The 21,632-nt window shown below is 34.8% G+C and overlaps 1 protein-coding gene across 1 annotated transcript; it reads right to left on the bottom strand.

Moving 5' to 3' along the window:
• Nucleotides 1–996: 996 nt before the first annotated feature.
• Nucleotides 997–14,471, bottom strand: LOC100371061 (uncharacterized). The gene is made up of 5 exons (XM_085500673.1): nt 14,147–14,471; nt 10,512–10,738; nt 6,828–6,850; nt 3,417–3,592; nt 997–1,319 (listed from the first exon to the last, which is right to left on the bottom strand). Exons 1-5 carry the CDS (start codon nt 14,301–14,303, stop codon nt 1,096–1,098), a joined length of 807 nt encoding a protein of 268 aa, XP_085356799.1. The 5' UTR covers nt 14,304–14,471; the 3' UTR covers nt 997–1,095.
• Nucleotides 14,472–21,632: the final 7,161 nt, after the last annotated feature.

A 21,632-nucleotide genomic window follows, 5' to 3' on the forward strand; every position in this document is an offset into this window, starting at 1 on the left:
CAGTCTAGTGAAACGCTTATGTCAACGTGTCTGTTTCTGCTAAATCATAACATGTTCAAATGTTATTCTACATTTTGTTCTATATCAGTAGTGTTTCTTTGCTTTTCATGTTATAATCATTATTTATTTACTTTATATATTAGAAATGGTACAATCTGTACAGTACTTCAATTGATATATAATATGATAAAAAGCATTATTCACATTCTGTTATAGAATAATTTACATAAACGGAACATACTGCATTATTGCAGAACAATAAGACAAATTGAACAATCCTAAATACGATCAAATGACTGCATTGCGCAGCATTAAACTATTCCGCTGATGGTAGTGCTTCTATGACATAATGCTAGCTTTGCCTAGGGAGGTTGGTAGTGCTTCTGTAATGTGAATAGGACACGAACTCTCTTCACATCATAGATGTTATATGATGCACAATTACACAACAAAACATCATTGTTGATTTGAATGAATTGCAAATTAACTGATCTGTGTAAATATTTAGATCACATCATAAATTTGAAACTCAAATCATTGGGATTTTTATAGAGGGTCTGAGAGGGGTATTTTCGTAAGCTGTAATCAATTGTTTTTATTTCCGTAATAATGTATTTTAAATAAATAAATTCGTTAATTCTTAGACATGGGCAAGGTGTAAAATGTAATCATGTGTCGGTCAATTTGTACAAAGATCTTATTTTTGTAAGCTTATAAAGCATTTCCCACATTAAATGTCGTAATTCGTACTCAAATTTTGATTCTTAAACACAAATTACTAAATATATTATGAAAATGTAATTAGAAATGTGTTTTTTTCTGTATAGTGTAAAAACCTATTTTTTACTGTAAATTTGATTTTTATTTTATTTTTCTGTAAAAACGTAAAATGCCTTTTTTATTGTTGTAACCTGTATCAGGAGCCCTCTTATTCCCTTTATATTAAAACAAAACACAGGTTTCCACTTCTAAAAATCAGTTAGAAATAGAGCATACTTTTCTTGTTCAGTTCACTTCAATTTTATTTTATCAATGTTACACTGGGCCTAACTTGTGAAAAGAGACAAAGGGAGTTTTTGTTAAGTTAGTTAATTATTATTCATTGTTGCTATTAGAAATAGTGATATATCGACAATACTCCCCATCCACTTTCTTCCAGATCACCACATACTTTCCATTCCCAGCAACAGAACCATCTTCCTTGTACATTATAATGGATCCACGATCATAAACTGTATCGAGCCCGCCAACTTCTTCAGAAGTTAATTTCAACTTCACCAGACCCGTTTTCCTCATCTCTGCCATCAATTTTGCAGCAGCTGTAATTATAAAACTGGATTTGAGATTCTATGACAATGCAGAGACCCTCCACTGCGAACTCCCTAGCAATTTTTAAGCTGAGACTCTCGGATGGCGACAAGAACAAAATCACACAGTAAGACAAGAATAGACGGACCCCATGATGAAAAATAAGTTGCTTCAAATCTATGAAGTCCCAATATCTCTATATGGGAAAAGCAAAGTATCAAAGGCCGTTTGGAAATTGTTTTATTTGAAAAAAAGAGAAAGAAGAATGTGTCTGTTGTTTTGTTCATGCATGCACAGATTGAATTTTTATTATTTCAAACAAAAATTGTAATAAAATTCATCACCGTATAGTTTTGTATTTTTGGCCAACTGGCAGATTATTATTAAAAAGGCGGGGGAAAAGGATTGGAAAGCATCCAGTTTGGTTTGAAACAATTTGATTATCCGTGATTAGGCATATTGTCACAAATTTTGAATAATTATATCATCCTAACGTATATTCAGGCTAGTCCAAATGTCATGAATAATTATATCTAATGGAAAACAAAACAAAGACAGCGAATTGGAAACAAAGACATGCAAGTTATAGTCATGGTAGATCATAAATAATGAAAGGTGACAACCACTGTATATGAACATATTATTAGATATAGCCGGAATATAAACAATAACCAAAATAAGGAAATACAGCATCATTTGTGTACTATGAGAACACGCAAAAAATTAACACCTTTTAACTTTGTAACAATATGCTATGTGTTACAAAATAACATCCTATTTAATGGTGTCCTATGTGCTACTAAATAAGATTTCATTTCTTATGATAAACCCTTATTTATAACATTTTAAATTGGAGAAACTAAATGCCGGCTTAGGGATGACGAAAGTAAAACAATTCTTCATCTTCTGGTTGGGCACACTATAACCAACAGGAATGGATATTGATTTCACTGCCTTCTTTTTGCTCTGATTGGTCAACTCTTTCCTTGTCCTCTCGTTTCCATTGGTGACATTGCCGATGAACGGTTCTGTCCTGCAATGTTTTTCTCATTTTGAAAGATTTTATCTACCAAGCTTTCTTTAGTTTATTTTATCATGATACAAATCACCTATTTTGTTACTGATAAAAAATGATGTAAAAACGTTTCATACAGAAGATAACATCGTCAGCATGCTTATATATTTGATTGTCAACATAATTGTGAAGTTTGGTAGCCATGTCTTTCAACAAAGCATTGGCATTTTTCATATGTGAACGAATTTCTTCAGAAATGTATAAACGTATCCTTTCGTCAATTATCTTTCTATGATATATCCACCTGAATCTGAAATCTAAGAAACCACACAATTTCATTCTAATGGTAAATTTACTGCTAGGATGTGTGACAAGTTGATGACTTTGATTTTAGCATCATCAATTTTCCTCATCTTTGTAGTAATATCCCTCTTTCTTCTGCATATGTTGTATATAATTCCCAGCTTGTTGCTATGCTAGAGCTTGCATTGGTTATGGTTTGCGAAATGTCATAGACCACTGTCTTCAAAGTTGCTAAGTCAGTTTTTTTTAAAGAGATTGTCTTACCTCAACATTCAAGCGTACGGCAAATATCATGAACTGGGAACAACATTACGACGAATTACCTAGACAGATGATCTCTGATTGTTTTAACATTAATTGTCTTATGTAGAAGTCGTTCCATGAATTGACTACTTAGATTAATAAATATCGAGTGTCATCAGTAGGGCAAACTCGCTCTTTTGCAAACACCTGGTATCACTGCTTGTTCTTAACATTATATCTATTTGTATGTACATACAATCATTTTTAGGAATGGTCCAAGGTTGACCAATTCATCGCATGTGGCACATTAATTACTGTACATATTGAATTGTATGTGTGAATGTAATTTGTCCCATATATATTTTTATATGTCCATTATACTTTTGAAATTCCTATACGACTATTGAGTTTAGTTTAATAGATGTGTATGTCAGTGCTTCTTAATTCTGATTGTGTTCTGTCCATATCGACGCATTGCGTCATTCTTGTGTGTAGCAATGTGTCCGTATGTCTTGCACCTGTAATGTATGCCTACTGGTATACAAACCTTCTCGGCCTTTTTTTGGTTCTGACCCGCCAACCATGAACTGACAGTCGGTGTGATAAATCTCCATTGTCAGCGCATCCATGTTCCCTGCCTCAAACAACTCCATAGACCTGGCATTCCTAGCATCAATCACTGATTTAAGTTCAGACTGTGACATTGTTCTTTTGTTAACCTGTCTGTTAGAAACATACTAGTATTTAGAAGATTCTTGAGCTGGACATACTATAATATTGATAGTTAATTCAAATCTTTTTGAAATCATAGGTTGTTTCCATGAATCATTGCAGGTGAAATGTGAAAAGCATTATAACAGGACTAAAATTATATGCCAAATAATAGTCTGCTGATGGCCAAGAAAGAAACTTATTAGAACAAGTAAAACAAATGGAGTAAGCACTATTTTGAGCTCAGACGTACACTTGCTTACACGATCCAGTGCTTGCGGAGGTTTTGTCTACTGCATTATCTTAACCCTATGAAGAATATTCTTTTTGTATAATTTGTGGTACCCCAGTTTTCTGTTTCATTGCTTCGATTCGCTACTGGAAATATACTCCAGTACATTTGCTGTACGATTCATCTACTCTCCAAAATTGAATAGTCACATTTTTAATAAGCAAATTATGTATTCACGTCATTCAAATGCCCTTATTTGCATGAGTTCCTGGAAGTAAAATATTTCAATAAGTGCCATCACCAATCGAGTCCCTTAAAACTTGTCAGCAAAAAATCGAATTCGTTCTATATTTCGCAAACATTTTCAGGGTGAAATGTCAAGTATTACAATAATCTGTGTTTCACTGTTTGGTGGAAGTTCGTGGCCGGGCCAGCGACTTCAGTGCACCTAACTTAACTCTTTGATATCGCACCATTCAGGTTGTCATTGTAAGTTCGGCAAAAGCGTGGGGACAAGTTCTCGTTTCTGTCCATAATAAATCCAACCAAACGGAAAGTCATTCAATATATGATACAACTTAGTATCATGGTCATTTCGGTTCAATTTGAATACATTTTTGCAGGATTTGAGGGGTTGACAGTTGTATAAACGGACCAACAGTAGTCATCAGAAGATATACTGGTAATCTTTCTAAGAGTTTGGTTCAATTAAAATGCAACATTTAATCCGTATTTTCTGATAATGTACCGTACAACAAATCCAATATTGCTGATAAAGGTGCTAGTGAACAGTGATCTATTATCTCTATTATCTATATTAAAATTACTGCAACTTTAAAAATGCAAATGCGAACAGCAAATGCCTAAATGACTCTGTACTGTTGGAATCACCGCCAGTTGAAAAATACGGGCATGTAATTAATTATTCAAGTGGTGACCTTTGATACTGATGTCTTTCATGATTGGGTGATTTTAAAAGGCTAAATGAGATATGCAAATTTATAGTGGGCAGAATAGGAATGGTATATCACGCGTATTTCGGTGAAGCAGAGAAAGCTGGGGTAAGACTGTGGATTAGCAGTGTACAAGTGCGGATTTGCTAAAAACGTTTAATGGAAACTCGCTAGTTGAATCGTAGTTCAACATAATTGCATTGTACTTGGTGACAGATACAGATTGAAGTCCAGCCTTAGCCAAATGTATCTTGTTTATCACCATTACAAGGGGCCGAGCAAGATTAATGTCATGGCCATAATTAAGCAAGGTACACGTGTTTTTGTCCAAGATGTATCATATTCTGGTAGGTCATCGTGGTGGTCCCTCTCAAAGTATGAAAAACAAATTTGAAGCCCTTGTATAGTCTCAACGCGCCTTAATTGCTAAAAAGAATGATATATTTCACCCCTCTCCCAATAACTCCATGTGACACCCTATGTTATCTCCCATGATTCCAGATATTTACTAAGAAAATGGAAGTACTATTATTAAGTCTACCAGACACAGACAAGTTGCTCACTGTTTCAGGTGTGCAAGGAATTACTGTTAGTGCACTTCTTCATACAGGCTACTCGATTATCAGCTGACAACAGCAAACCTGGTCTATCTTGCAATAGAGCGAATGGTCTTTTCTGTTCAACAGGGGCACATTATTGGTATACAGTAACCTTTGCGAAATGTTCATAATCGAATTGCTTCTCTGCTACTGACAATGGAGATTTATCAAACAGACTGTCAGTTCATGGTCGGCGGGCCTGGCCGAAAAAAGGGCCGAGAAGGTTGGTATAGTATGCGACTTAAGCGGCTGCACGAAATTGTGCATGGGTGAGATATGCTGACCATGCCTCGCAACCTTACTAGGGGGTCCGGGGCATGCTTCCCCTTAAAAAAGTAGACCTTTTGAAACGCTATTTACTGTATTTTGACACAAAGGGTTTCAGCTTGGTCCCCCCCCCCCGTGACATTGTTTGAGTAGGCGTTAAGCCACAGCAGCATTACAGGTGTAAAACATATGGACACATTGCTACAAAAGATTTTTTGTTAAACACAACAAGACCTCTAGCTCGTATGTGGTTAACACAAATGCTTTACTAGCATTTTTTTGCTTCTACTACAAAATAAATTTTAGCTTCGAAGCTGTTCTTAGTATTCCGTCGTCGTCCATTCGTCAACAATTGCATGTTGGGACTCTTTTGGAAAAACTGCACCCAGATAACTTTGATATTTTATATACAAGTACCTTGGGTAAACCTACATCAGATTCATTATAAATATAAATTCATGCATGAGTAGTAAGTTTGGTTAAAACGTACATCTTGCTTGTCCTTTCAATAGATTTGTTCATTTCATGATGATAGTTTCAATTTTCTATTTTCAGCAAATATTTTTATAGGAAATTTTTTACTTGACACTACCAGATATACTATTTTGAATGTCGGGTCATTTGTTTCAAGCATATGAATGTTAAATGGATTGTAGACAGCATATGGCAACTCTTCACTCATTTTGTATTTCTGTGTTTGGTTCGTCTACTCTGTATTCCCGGTCGAGTGTGTTTAGCATATAAAGTATAGACATTTTGTGTTCATTTATGTACTGTTGATATTTTCACATATAAATTCATGCACGAGTAGTCATTTTGGTTAGAACCTATATCCTGCCCTTTCAATAGAACATAGAAATTGCAGGGCAGATCTGGGTTCATCACAGGACAGGAGACAGTGAGTAAATACAAGAATAATATGATGTATTGCCGTTGCCTCAAATTAAGTTAGCATCTACACATGTTTTTGTATTATAGTTATTGTACCCAGCCAGAATTGAAATTTATATTTAAGACTAATAATTTGTTTTTTTCCCAGAACATACTTCGTACTGAGCTTGCTTGAAATCGCTTTCAGTTTCATTCAACACGATATTGTAGTATAATTAAAGGTTTCCGACTGAGACCCAGACTTAATACAATATTTATCACAAATATATCTATACTGTTATAGATTGGAACCTACACCCGCTTACCTGCTGTGTTGTACGATGTCAGATTATAAATGCTGTAATGTTGCCGTTATAAATAGGATTTCTGCATTATACTTGCAATGATTCATGGGATACATATTGGGACATTGTTGTTAACTTACATATGGGGCAATTTGAATCAGTTTATACTGAATTTTGAGAAACTATATTTCATACATCACAAATATGAACATACCCAAAAATCAATGTCACAAGTCAACCTAAATGTTTAGTTTCTATAGGCATAGAATAAATTCAAAATTCCTTATACTAGTATTTCAATTTCTGTGTTTTTCTGCATTCTGTTCTAATTGATGGTAGTGTAGTATAATTTGGAATCAATGCAAATTGGATACTTGAAGGAATGTCTTAGTCATTATATACCCTATATATAAAATATGTTTTTGAAATGCAGTCCCTCACCCCTTTGGCTATTTTCGCCGATTTTTCGCCATCGGAGCGATTCACGTCCCAAATTTTGGTTCACTGGGAGTCTCTAATAAATACCCTATGTAACCGCTGGACCGAATTACAAAGAAAATATTTATTGGTCGTGTCTGAATGCAGAAGTCAGGAAAACACAGCTACATGTACCACGTGAATTTCAAAATCAACCGTGCACAAAAGGTGGCACTGATGAAATGATTAGTCACAGTATACTATAATTTTAATTATTAGAAAACTCGAGGTGCAATTCGCTCGTTATGGACAATAAAATCACTGGAATCATCAATTGAAAATAAAGAATTTGGTAGAAAGTGTGGTTTTGAGCATATATAGCATCATCCGTATGATATTCACAGAGCAATGGAAAAATTAAAAACGCAGTAAAGACATTAATTTCATGAGAAAAGCAAAAATCTAACCATACAGGATTTCAGAAACACTCCAACATAAGGTATGAATTTCGTTCTGTAAGATGAGAACAACTACCTACAACTATCAAACTCCTCAAACCTACAATAGCTGAGGTGTAGTAATGCAGATAAAGACGAAAAGCGCCAGCCAGACAGCTGTACTACTGTCACAAAGGGACCAAACATCTGATAATAAATGGGTAACTGTCATAATAATACCAACGACATTTCCTGACAAAGCATAGAGAGATGCTGAAGTCAGCAAACAAATTAACATCAATCAGATCGTATGTTACAGAGAATAAATGGATATTCTGGAGAATTTGCAAACATCTGAAAAACGCATAGGAAATGTACCAAATTTGGCAGCTGGTGATGTTACAGAAAATGCTGTGCTGGAGTCCACGCCAGATTACCAAGCAGTCACTTCAATTGCAACACAATTCATGTGAACAATTAGGAACGTGAAAGCGTCATGTGAGAATATAGTAGAATAACTATACAATCAGGCTGTACTGTTGAGAAGTCACAACACTTGAAAAACTATTAGTATGCAACTAAACTGTATTTTGAGACAATATTTTGTTTCTAAAGAAAAGTACATAAAGTGAACTTTTCTTACAATACGAGACACTCGAATGTATACTTTTGATTTGTTCTTACTTTTAGATGTTGTATTGTAAGTGAACTACGGTGATGATTGTGTATTAAAGGTCGGCAGTCGTTGTGCCGCGTCCTGTTCGATATGGGACTCATAGCGACGTATACAACGCGTGTAAAATACATTGTTTATTTACATGAAATTTGAACACGCGCTGCGCGACGACCACCGCGCTTTAATATATAGTATGCATGTGTGTGGTGTCAGTCGTTCCAAGTAGCATTGTTTGAAGTGTGCGGTCAAATAAAAACAGTACACATTACAGTATAGAGACTTGTGGATTTCTCACGAAAAAGGTTCGAATGTGATCGAATTTATGTGTTACTCGAACGAATTGTTTGACTGACTGGAAATGTTGTGCTTGATACCTTGTCAAGTTCAGAGTCAGATTCAAGATGATCAGCAAATACATTATCTGTGAATTTTAGTATCATTTTATGCCAAGCTGACTGCATGACACGTAAATATGTAACGTTTTGTAATTGTGTAATAAACCTAGCGTTCTTTGCATCAATCGCTGGTTCAGTTCAGACTGCGCTGTCAAGTAAAATATTTAAGTTTTCGTTTATGATCTAAACAACTTTGATTTAACAAGTCTCCTGGTTCTAACAACAATGTGGTATTGTTCCAGAGCAAAGTTATCTAAAGATTCTAAGCTTGTTTATATGGTTTCTACCTTTGTCATTAGATAGTTATCTTTGCATTGAATTTATTCTTGTTGATTTCAACAGAATGTGTTGCTCGTGTTCAGCGTGTTAGGGTTAGTTTTATATCTGAACTCGTTTTGCAATTCCACTGGAATCTAACATTTCCCCCAAGTTTAAAAACTTATATTAACAGGAATGCATACATTACTTTTAAATATAACAGCAGCTGACAACGCCGTTATTTTACCTAAGAACGATTGGTTCTTTCCAATCATTCACTGCTCATGCGCAGAAACAAAACAGGGGCGACGATCTATTCAAATATCAATACTCGTCCATTTTACATCTTTAAATCGTTTTACTGAGCATAAGAATCGTGTAAATCATATGTACTTTGTATCATAAGTAGAGAATCATATGCAAATTGAATTATGCTAATTAGATCATTAGTGTGCATGTGACTTAACGTCCATAACAGTTTCTATAGAATTGCTACTCCTATCCAGAAAGTAAACACTGCCGTGTTTATAGCGCCGCCAACGTCATGATTTGTACGTTGGCGTTTATTTGTTTATTTGCGTACAGTAAACTTTTTTATAAATCGCGCCCTCTAGTGGTGAAATGCTGTGCGGTAAGTTGGTGACACGAAGGTTGCAGTTCAAATAATCGATACCGTTTCGATATGCATTTACCCATCAATGAAGTTTATGTTTTTTTAGAGATTTTACTATAGACTAAATAACGAACAACCAAACATCCATATACGTCATTTTGACGCCAGAGAAGCGTTCTACTATATGGCGCGATTTATGTAGTTCACATCGTTTTTGTCACATACATACGTATGTAGATACATAGGGTCAGGGTCGACGTTAAGCCTCGGTTATAGTGAATGTAAAACTGTGTATACCTTCCCAGTGCATCTTGACCCAAGAAATTGTTTTACGATAAAGCACGGCTACAACAAGACTTTAAACAGTGATTGACCAATGCACCCTCAACATGAAAGAGCTTCATATACTGTTTTTAATTTGAGAATAAGGCAGGCATCACTATATTTTATTTCAATCTACTGTGGTGTAAACTATGGCGTTCATGAATGCCAACGTTGTTTCTATAATATACACGATATATATAAAACTGTTGGACGTTGTTACTGGCATTACATCATGTCCTCGTCCGGTGACGTTAAAGTTATGTGCAGACGTACTTTTTTACAGATCAGAAAATACGTGTAATGGGCATGTGATTACAGTGACAAACAATTGGATGCTTTGAAAATGGTAATACAATTCAGTTGTAGTTTTTCTGGTAGTGTTTAACACTTATTTAACACAGTTATTACCTTCAAATATTGAGCGACACAAAGGTAGGAGTGAACTTCAATATATGAACGCTGTGCGACAAGGGTGCATTATCCGACTTTCTATACGTCAACAACACCTGGAGTTTGCCCTGACCAATCACGTTTAAGTGATTCTGTTTGTACAAATGTGTACAAGAGTCTATATCCCCTAAATTACTGATTAGCATTCCAGATGTCGATATCTATGCGATATTCACCCTCAATTTTCTTCCAAATTATCACATATTTTCCTGCCTCGCGAATGCTTCCATCTTCATTGAAGAACTTGTAGTGACCTCGTTCGTACAAGCAGTCGTCGCCGTGAACCTGTCCAGCTTCGTCGGTGTCGAGGGTCGACCATTTGGCGCCTGCGTTGAAAAAATCTCTGAATGATTTCTCAACGGCTGTGAACAGAAAAAAAAGTTTTATTCGTAAGCAGCAGGGTTTTGAAATAAAATAGGCATTGTTCAAGTTCTTTGATGCGTAAGTGTTTTAGTTTTAGTTTGTAAGCTTGCATGTATTGTATTTGATTTTTTTTTAAGTGCTTGTATTTCGTCATCAATGTTCATGCATATACCCTAGGGTATATGGTTCAACGAAACATTTTAATTCACCAAGGGAATTGTAAGCAGTTCAATAAAGAACGGTGTACTAGTAACCTCGACACCCTGGTCACAAATGCTCAGGCATCGGTTTGGGTCAGTACTCTATAGATACCCGCCTACTTTGAGAATTCATTATACTTTATAATACATTTTGTTATTGACTCCGCACTATTGGTACAACAGTACAAAACATTAAAATAAGAGGTTGGTAAATGAATAATAAATAATATATACAAATTTAGATAACATTACTCTCGCGACAACAAGAGCATTCCTTCGTCTATATAAATATTTATAAATTGCTATTGCAGTTGAATCAAACCAGCTAATCAACGAACACAGTGCGTAAACGTCTCAATATTAATTAATCGGCCAATAGAAACCTCTCGTTTCAGCTTGAATAGTGAAATTTATAAATATTTATATAGATAAAGGAATGCACCAAGAGTATGCTATGACAATTGTGCTTTCTTCGCGTTTTAATAATAAATAGGCATATTTTGTGAGATTATACAGGCTGAGTAATTGGAACGACAAAAAAAGTTTTTAAAAAATGATTATGGGGTTCAGCTGAGCTATAATATTCCGAAATATACTCTCCCTCATGTCCTGAAAAGCAAAAACAAATTGGACAAAATGGTATTTCCCTCAATTTTCACAGCCTGGTTATCATACAAGGCCACATAGCCCTGGGCATTTGGACAGGTTAGTCCGTTTCATTCTTAGGGCATATGTGTTGATATCGAAAAGCTGCTGTATGTAATTATTATCTATACTGTAACAGTGAATGTATATGAAGAGGTTGGCGTTATACAAACGGACGTGTCGGCCGCTGTTTATTTCAATGAAGGGTTGGAGTTTTTAGTATTTACAAAAGATACATGAGAGGGTTGGGGCCAAATTTAACATGATCAACTAAAACATGGGTATTGATGTTAAAATAATAAATTATGTAATGAGTGGTTTGTTGTCAGGACGTGATCTCTAATATAATCTCTATTAAATACAGTCGGGGTCTTCTATAGAAATGTAAAATGTACAATCGTTTTATATTTACTGAAATGTTGCATTTTGCAGGAAAAGTAATATAAGCACGATCCAGCAAGCCTTGCCAGTTTTCATGTAACGTACAGAATAATCTTAATATTTATTTTAAACTGTACGAATGAATACAAAATTTAGTCAAATGTACGTATAAGATGTGCGCAGTCTTCCCAGAAAAGCGAAACACGAAAGGTCGAAACGTCCGGCATTTCTGTTCAACATATCATGAAAGACTACTTAGATTGTACGTCTAAAAAGACAAGTCAGTTCCCGCCAAACAACTAAACCGAAAGTAACATAGAACTGACATTACGTTGTGTACACATGTTTTCGATTATATCTTTAGTTTATACATTTTTTGGAGCAGGTATTCAGAAAACGAGTGGAAACAGTTATTACTGAAATAGCTCTCCAAGAAATGTTATCAACAAGGAGTGTAGCTGGAATTTCACACCTTCCTTCTCTCGAGTATAATTCACCTGAACGGTACTTTCGCCAGATAAAATTCCATTCACAGAGATTTCTCGCTTGATGTCTTACTATTTCTTGTGCAGGGGTCAAAATACCCTTGTGCACACTGCACTATGCACATAGATCATTACCTAGTGCTAGTAAACCCAAAATATAATGTGCACACTGTGCATGTAGAAATTTAACACATTTTCACTAAGCCTAAATTAAGTTCAACCAATATTGTAAGACAACTAAAAAAAAGCAAATTCTTTCATGATTGCATCAATCGATAACTTGTAAATGCTATTAAAACTTTAAAACAATAAGTTAGTGCAGGTAAATTTCAACTTCAACATGCACACTGTGCATGCAGGGAAAAAATTCTATTTCAATCCCTGTTGTGCGACTGTGAAATTGCTGTGGCCTAAATTTAATACTATTAGGCTATCGATTTGTTTTATTTACACTGGAAAAGTGACCACTCTGGCTTGTAAAAAAGGCGACTTACATATTTTATACGGGGTGTCGGAATTTTGTCCAGAATGCGCAAATCGGCTTCACTATTTACATGTCATATTGGATTTGCAAAGGATTATGGGATAGAAAATGGACGTTTGGGGGGGGGTCGCATCTTCTTCATAGAGCCCCATGTTAAAACCAGCTTTTTACCTCCCCTGTTTTTTAAGAAACGCATTAGTTTTTTTTTAATTATGCTTATATTGTTGGACTTCCCATTATATTTTATTATTTTCCGCGTCACAGTTGTGATAAACTGTTAATTTATGAATGTCAGATTCACTCCTGATTTGTTGTATAAAAATGTTTGCTATGATTTTTAGACAGTATATACATGAACGAAACCCGAGAACAAGTGTAAAATATATTAATTTCATGCAAGCTTATTGGTCATGTTGCTCTAGACTACTACAATATTACATCCCACTCTATTGGTAAGTGGAATGTTCCAGTTTGAATGACGGTGGGACAGATGAAATGTATCACCAGCTGTCTTATCTGAGCGTGTTTTATTGTGTAAGTGTCTTACAGTCACACATAATCTTACTGTTTAGCCAAGAGGATGGGGATGCTGCAATCTGGCGAGGCTGAATGACTGACTATGTGTATTCAGAGATATCACGCCCACAGCACACATTGATAAACATTCAAACAACTGAAAGAATATCTTACAGATTGGCCCATTATCCTAGAGGTAGCTAGGTTATAATTTTTGCGGGGCAGAGATTATTTCCTAAGCAGTCAAATATGCCAGCTTTTCTTAGACAAAATATTGATCTACATGAAACACCTTGGTGATGATAATTTAATTATCTTGGCATAAATAATACTACAAACGGAAAAATTTAAGGAAGGAATAAAATCACTGAAGAAGAAAGACTATCTTGTTCAAATAAAAAAATAAAAAAATTGAGTATTCAGCTACAATTGTCGTTCTTTGACGAACACATTTAACTAATCATTTCTTTTTTAAGGCTGTGACGAAACTTTAATTAATTCCTCAATCGAAGATGTACTTCTCACATTCTGACGTTTTCTTATGAATATCTCAAAACATACATTTACAGCCATCTCCGCCTACCGGTTTGTTTTTCTTTTTTCTGGTTCTATTTTAGACTACGCTAGAATAGTTCCCGGCCAGGGCAGTCCCCTGTAAACGTTATAAAAGGATCCTTTATTGATCAATATGTTTACCTTCTCTTCCAAATAAGACGTCTGTTCCTGTTGGCATCAGTTTACAGTTGGGCGTATAGAGCTCGGATAAACCCTTAAAATCTCCAGCCTTGTATCTTTTCACAGGTTCCTCTTGAAGTTGTTGACAGAAAGCCTTCAAATCATGTGAGTCTGCCATGTCAGTTGGCGGGGTCGAGGAAAACGTAGTAAGTGGTGTGTGTCGGCCGTTCTATGCTATGAATAGAAACAATTATGTGCACGTTGAATTATATACCTTAGAAAGCCCCCCTAAGGTCAGACCCATATTCTGACGACGTAAGAAGAACCACCGACATCGCGGAGATTCTGTCATAGAAGCCCGAGGCGATTATAAGGCCAACACTTAGAGGGGTGGTTCTCTGTTTAAACCACTATGATCCTTGAACTAGTCTTACAGGTGTCAATAACTGAACTAATGTAATACAACACAGAACGTTGTTATTCAGTTTTAGCTAAACGTTTTAATATATTTAGGATTTATTCTTGCTTATTTGTGTTTATTTTTTAAATGGTACCCCTTTTACCGAAATGGGCGATGCCCTATTAGAGAGATTTCTACCGTACTGACTGCTGTTTAAAATTTACATATTAATGTCTGGCCGAACATTGCTGCGTAAGTATGTTATATAACTTTTTGTGCAGACAAACAATAGACTGATGAACAGGAGAAACCTGATATATGCATGTTTAGTCATGGACCACTTTTAAAATTCTGTCACAACTCGCCTACTCAGACAATAGAATTGCCACTGCATGGTTTTAATGGTCGAAGTGACCTAGTTCAAGTCCAACGTCCTGCCACTGGAAGGGAAGCTGCACTAAAACTCTCAGATCAAAGGGAGGTGTCTCCAGAGAAAACAACAGCAGTGTGAAAGTCTTGAAGTACTGGAGTTTTTTTTTTTAAATTGCTATGGGGGTTTCTAGAAATCCCTCTTGATGGTTCTGGAATTTAATTTAATTTTATATATTTAATTTTATTTTTACTATATATTTTCATTATGTTTTTGGTTTTTATTATTAATAAGTACATCTTATTTTGTTAATTATCGCAACATATGGCCTTGCAGGCTTTCGTCATTACCAAAACTACCAGCAAATAAATAATAAATTCAAATAAAATAAATTAAAAGTAAGTGTATAACAAAAAAAAATAATTAAAACATATTTTTAAAAAATCAGGGGAAAATAATAAAAAAAATTAGCCCAAACTAGAATCTTATTTTAATAAGATTGAATTCGTTCTCAGTACAATAAAAACAAAAGCGCTCGTCGATTTGTGTAGAGGGCGCTATTTAAAGCTGCGTTCTTCTGCAAAAATTCTACTCGCGGTCCAGATTATTTTTTTTACATGTGCACACAATTATATATTGCTCAGTTTTTATCTTAGAAAAAAACGGTGGATAAAACAGTTTCCATAGACCACAATGAAAACACATTTTCTCGCCAAAAACCCACTAAAATATTGTCAATTTGTTAATACTTCTAGATATCAAAAAGTACCTCTTTGATCACTATATATGTTTGTTTCAGCATATGTCACAAGCAAACTTTTGAGATATTGAAACATAACCTCGCTATAGGAAACAATGGTAAAATGCCTTAAACAGACAAATAAAAACCCGGGCATAAAACACCACATTAATGACAAAAAAAAACACAAAAAAACAAAACATGTTTATAATAATATTACCTCAACAATCAACAAAAGTATCGCGAGATACACTTCAGACTACTATACACCGTGTATACACGTAATTCCGGAAATGATAAACGCTTCATTCCATTCTCGTGTAAAATCTAGATGTTAGTTTACAATAAAGTTGAAACAGAACAAAAACAAAGGAAGACAACATCAACAATTAAACATAATAAAAAAAAAAAATTTTAAAGGCAGTTGTTATTTGCCAAGATCATTCTCTTTTGTTTTCAATGGTTTCTGTGATTGTAGCCATGACATAACGCTCACATCAACCTTTTGTATACTCTCCCCAACTCTGCATACCCTACTTTCACTTGATGCTATAAACATGCACGACCTAAAGTCTTGAGGGTCACGGTAGCCATATATGGAATATACTATCAATGACACGTGACAGCCCCTGCGAGGCCCGCCATTTTGTTTCGTGAAATACTGATTTGAAAAATCCAGTGTTTTCCTATATATTTTTGGTCGAAACGCAAAATGAACATTTCAGTACCAAACCAGCCATTTTCAGCCAGCTGTAAGTATAAATTTCGTTCCAATTGCAACGCGCATTCATTGAGTTTAACGATATTTTAACTAGCGACTTCATGGTCAGGGGCCTGTACGCGTGTCGAGTTTGAAGAATATTCAGATGCTAATCTGGCCCCAGACCTAGGGTAACACGTCGCTATGTTTAGACACACACACAGAGGGACTGTGGTTTAGAGTAGCCAGACAGACTGGCCGGTGTACATAGATACAGGTTAAATGCTTCACAAACAATGACTTAGAAACCTACTTACAGAAAATATGAACTTGTTTTTGTTCAGCACATATACACAATAGAATATATTCCGACAATAATCGCGTCTATCCAATCGATTGAAATGAAAAAAAGTACTTTTGCTTTTTCTAATAAAATAATGGTACAAAATCTATGAAATCTCAGTTTGGTGTCATATTCCCACAATCAAAAACCAAATAAAAGTTTTTTAAAAAAAAATATATTGTGAAATTATTTTTTTATTCAGAAAGTGACTGCAACTATTCTAGATTATCTCAAAATTTGTAAGACAACAAGAGATTACGCATATTTAATGTAATTATGTACACACTCTAAAGGCAAGACAGTGAAGTGATGCATAATACTGTAGAAGTGTGAATTATTTACTGGGTTTTAATTTTGCTTATTTCGCTGACTGGAAATTAAAACACATGTACAGTGAATATGTAAAATTCACTATAGAACACATTATCTAAATGATAAAACCGTGAAATATGCCTGAAATGGTAAATCAGCGAAATTTAAACCTAGTGAAAATTAGTCATTTTACAGTATATTAATAAGCCAAACTTTTGACCAACCATGTTTTACAGATTTGGATATTCAAAAAACCAGGAAATAGATTTGTTGAAAAAGAAGTAAAAAAAAACAACATTTTTTCATGACAGTTCTCCCTGATAATGAGAGAATAGAAAATTAATTTTCTTTCATGTAAAGTTTGTAATTTTGTGAATAATTTCATGAAACATATTCTAATTCACCTATACCCATTTTGATGATTTTTGCAGTGTTTTCAATGCAAAAATGGAATTACAGCAACTTTCACTATCATTTTTGCCACACTTGTCAACTTTTCCTTTTTCTCCTGACTTCCTGTTCCATTCTGCCTTTGAGTAGACAGCTTTAAATGTCAATTCTCATAAAGCAGTGTTAACTCTTAAATCAAACCAAATTTTCATTCATTTAATCCCAAATATAAATTCAGGTTTCTGTGGTTTGTAATTAGCACTATATTACAGTTCACTGAAACTATAGTGATACAAAGTTCAGTACACAAATTACATTCCATCTCTTCATCATTCTTGTGCATAGCTTGTCAAAATCTGTTACCTGGCATTTTCAAAAACAGTTTTCCAATATAACAATATTTATTGTATCAAAACATAGAGTGAACAGAAAATGTTTGATTTTTAACTTCTTGATGAATTGTACATAGAGGGCAGTATTCCCCACATATTATAGTAACATTTGAACATTTCAAACAGGTCTTTAAAACACTGCAGGCTTCAAATTTTCAGGTGCTGTTTTTGCAGCATGTTCATGTAAACATGAACTCTGATGTGCATGTAAGAAATTTAATGTAATTGCTAAATATGAATAGATTCGATGATTTAAAAAAAAATACTTATAACCTGGCAGAAAAGTCAAAATATCCATGAAGTGTGACTAAAATCATCCTCAACAAAAATTCAAATTTGAGCAAAAATTACTATCATTATTCAAAGACTCAGCAGCTTACATTATTTTTCATCTGTTGAAGACGCCATTCTTAGGTATGTGATCTAAAAAAAAAATAGAATATAATATTTCGCTTATCCTCTAGATAACCTTATTTCCCATCAACCCCTTCTCAAATAACAAAACATGTGCTTTTGACATGATTTTCATAATAAGATTTCTAGGAAATTAGTGACATAGCATTTCTAACATCTTGATAACCGCCTCTAATATCTGGGAATCAAATCAAGTCATCGTTAGATGAATGTACACATTTACTTTTGACTCGCTCCTTGCAATCAACCCTCATAATAAAAGCCATAACCTCTAGTCTTTCACTGTGATTTCTTTGATCTTATGATAGACTATATGATTAAAAATTTGTTAAGGGTCAGAAGAAATTCCTGCGTTATCCCCAGCTAACAAGGCCACTGTTTCCACAGGGGAGAATATCTGCAATGCCCGGTAGATTGTCCATTAGTACTAATCATGTTCAATGCATATGAATCGATTGCTATCTCTATTTTTTTTTTCTGTCTTCATTTTTGTTTCATCATTTCTTATATATGTGTGTTTTTTTTTCTTCTTTTTACTGATAAGTATCTTAGTTAATACATGTAATTCACAAACCTCACAAGCCTAGCAAACTAATTACCCCAGTAAATATTACTTAAATTGCATCTGCTGTGCAACATTTATGCCCTGCGACTGTCTTTTGTAGCTTGCAATTTTTCCCCCCTTCTGCACCTGTTCCGGTGACTTGAATAACCTGTTTGAAATTTAATTGATTTGCCATTTATATAGCAGAGGAATTATTGTGCTTTTGACCTGTATTTATCGCTTCGCCCTTTAGCTAATTGCATGGCAGCGTTAGATAAAGCATACACGTTTTTTCATGATTACATATTTCCCAATAGGTGACAGCAAACCTTAGTAATGTATCTGAATCCCAATCATATTGTCACATATTAGAGGAGATATGTGTATGGCACCACCTATAGTTTAGTTTGGGAAACGCACAGCATTGCCTCAGCTACTGATGATGATTTCATTTACTTCAGGGCCAGGAGCAAATTACAATCCAGGGTGGTAGGGTTTAATTAGATTGCAAAAATTTAGCACTGAATTGAGCTTCATGACATGAACCTGACCATGATTTTTAAACCAATTACCATTATTCATTTTTGAAACCTCAATTGACAGAGCATATGGTTACTTTATGTTATATTCCTTGTGCGAAACGTTCCATATATTTTGTGTAAATTATCTTATTTTCCACATTGCTTTTTAACAGATTATGACATGAGAGCCATGTGAGTTTTTTTTTAATTTCACCAACTTGCACATATTTCGTGAGTACGGGAAATTAGTGAAATTTGTCCATGAAATACCATAGCCATCACTCAATGTATACAATGCATTCTTTGTTTACACAAAATTTGAATGCATGCCAACCGTGACACTTTAAGTCTTTCAGACTTTCATCAAATTTTAGTTTTACCAACACCCAACTTCAAGTCTCAGAAATTTCTAGCGAAAAAAAAATCAACTTACAGTATATTCAGGTATTTGATTTGTGATACTTCAAATATAGATATTGTGAATGTTTTATTTCTACAGACATAATTATTACAGAAATCATCTTTGGCTCATTGTTAGAATTTACATGTATTCTTTTCTTGAAATTGGGTTCTTAATTATTTTCATTTTTTCAATTGACTGTTTTGAATAAAAAATTACTGATAAATTATAGCGCCCTCATACAGCATTGTAACACTCTTCTACAGAATTATATAACCCTTATGTAGCTTTATAGCAGTCGTTACCAGAATTATTGAACCCTACAACATTATAGCGCCCTCGTACAGCATCATAGTGCCACTCTTATACAGCCATATCAGTTTCCTTCATAACATATTAGTAAAGGATTTGCATCCACAATAAGCACCTTCAATCAGCATTATATCACTCACATACAGCATTATAGCACTCACATACAGCATTATAGCACTCACATACAGCATTATAGCACCCTCAATCAGCATTATATCACTCACATACAGCATTATAGCTCTCACATACAGCATTATAGCACTCACATACAGCATTTTAGCACTCACAGCATTATAGCACTCACATACAGCATTATAGCACTCACATACAGCATTATAGCACTCACATATAGCATTATAGCACTCAAATACAGCATTATAGCACTCACATACAGCATTATAGCACTCGCATACAGCATTATAGCACTCACAGCATTTTAGCACTCACATACAGCATTATAGCACTCACATACAGCATTATAGCACTAACATATAGCATTATAGCACTCAAATACATCATTATAGCACTCACATACAGCATTATAGCACTCACATACAGCATTATAACTCTCACATACACCATTATATCACTCACATACAGCATATCACTCACATACAACATAGCACTCACATACAGCATTATAGCACTCACATACAGCATTATAGCACTCACATACAGCATTATAGCACTCACATACAGCATTATAGCATTCACATATAGCATTCACAGAGCATTATAGCACTCACATACAGCATTTTAGCTCTCACATACAGCATTATAGCACTCACACACAGCATTTTAGCACTCACATACAGCATTATAGCACTCACATACAGCATTATAGCATTCACATATAGCATTCACAGAGCATTATAGCACTCACATACAGCATTTTAGCTCTCACATACAGCATTATAGCACTCACACACAGCATTTTAGCACTCACGTACAGCATTATAGCACTCACATACAGCATTATAGCACTCACATATAGCATTATAGCACTCAAATACAGCATTTTAGCACTCACATACAGCATTATAGCACTCACATACAGCATTATAGCACTCACATACAGCATTATAGCACTCACATACAGCATTATAGCTCTCACATACAGCATTATAGCACTCGCATACAGTATTATAGCATTCACAGAGCATTATAGCACTCACATACAGCATTTTAGCTCTCACATACAGCATTTTAGCTCTCACATACAGCATTATAGCACTCGCATACAGCATTATAGCACTCGCATACAGCATTATAGCACTCACATACAGCATTATAGCACTCACATACAGCATTATAGCACTCACATACAGCATTATATCACTCACATACAGCATTATAGCACTCACATACAGCATTATATCACTCACATACAGCATTATATCACTCACATACACCATTATATCACTCACATACAGCATTATATCACTCACATACAACATTATAGCACTCACATTATAGCACTCACATACAGCATTATATCACTCACATACAGCATTATAGCACTCACATACAGCATTATAGCACTCACATACAGCATTATAGCACTCACATACATCATTATAGCACTCACATACAGCATTATATCACTCACATACAGCATTATAGCACTCACATACAGCATTATATCACTCACATACAGCATTATATCACTC

The sequence above is a fragment of the Saccoglossus kowalevskii genome, chromosome 6 (assembly GCF_978046115.1).
Source record: "Saccoglossus kowalevskii chromosome 6, keSacKowa6.1, whole genome shotgun sequence".
NCBI lineage: Eukaryota > Metazoa > Hemichordata > Enteropneusta > Harrimaniidae > Saccoglossus > Saccoglossus kowalevskii.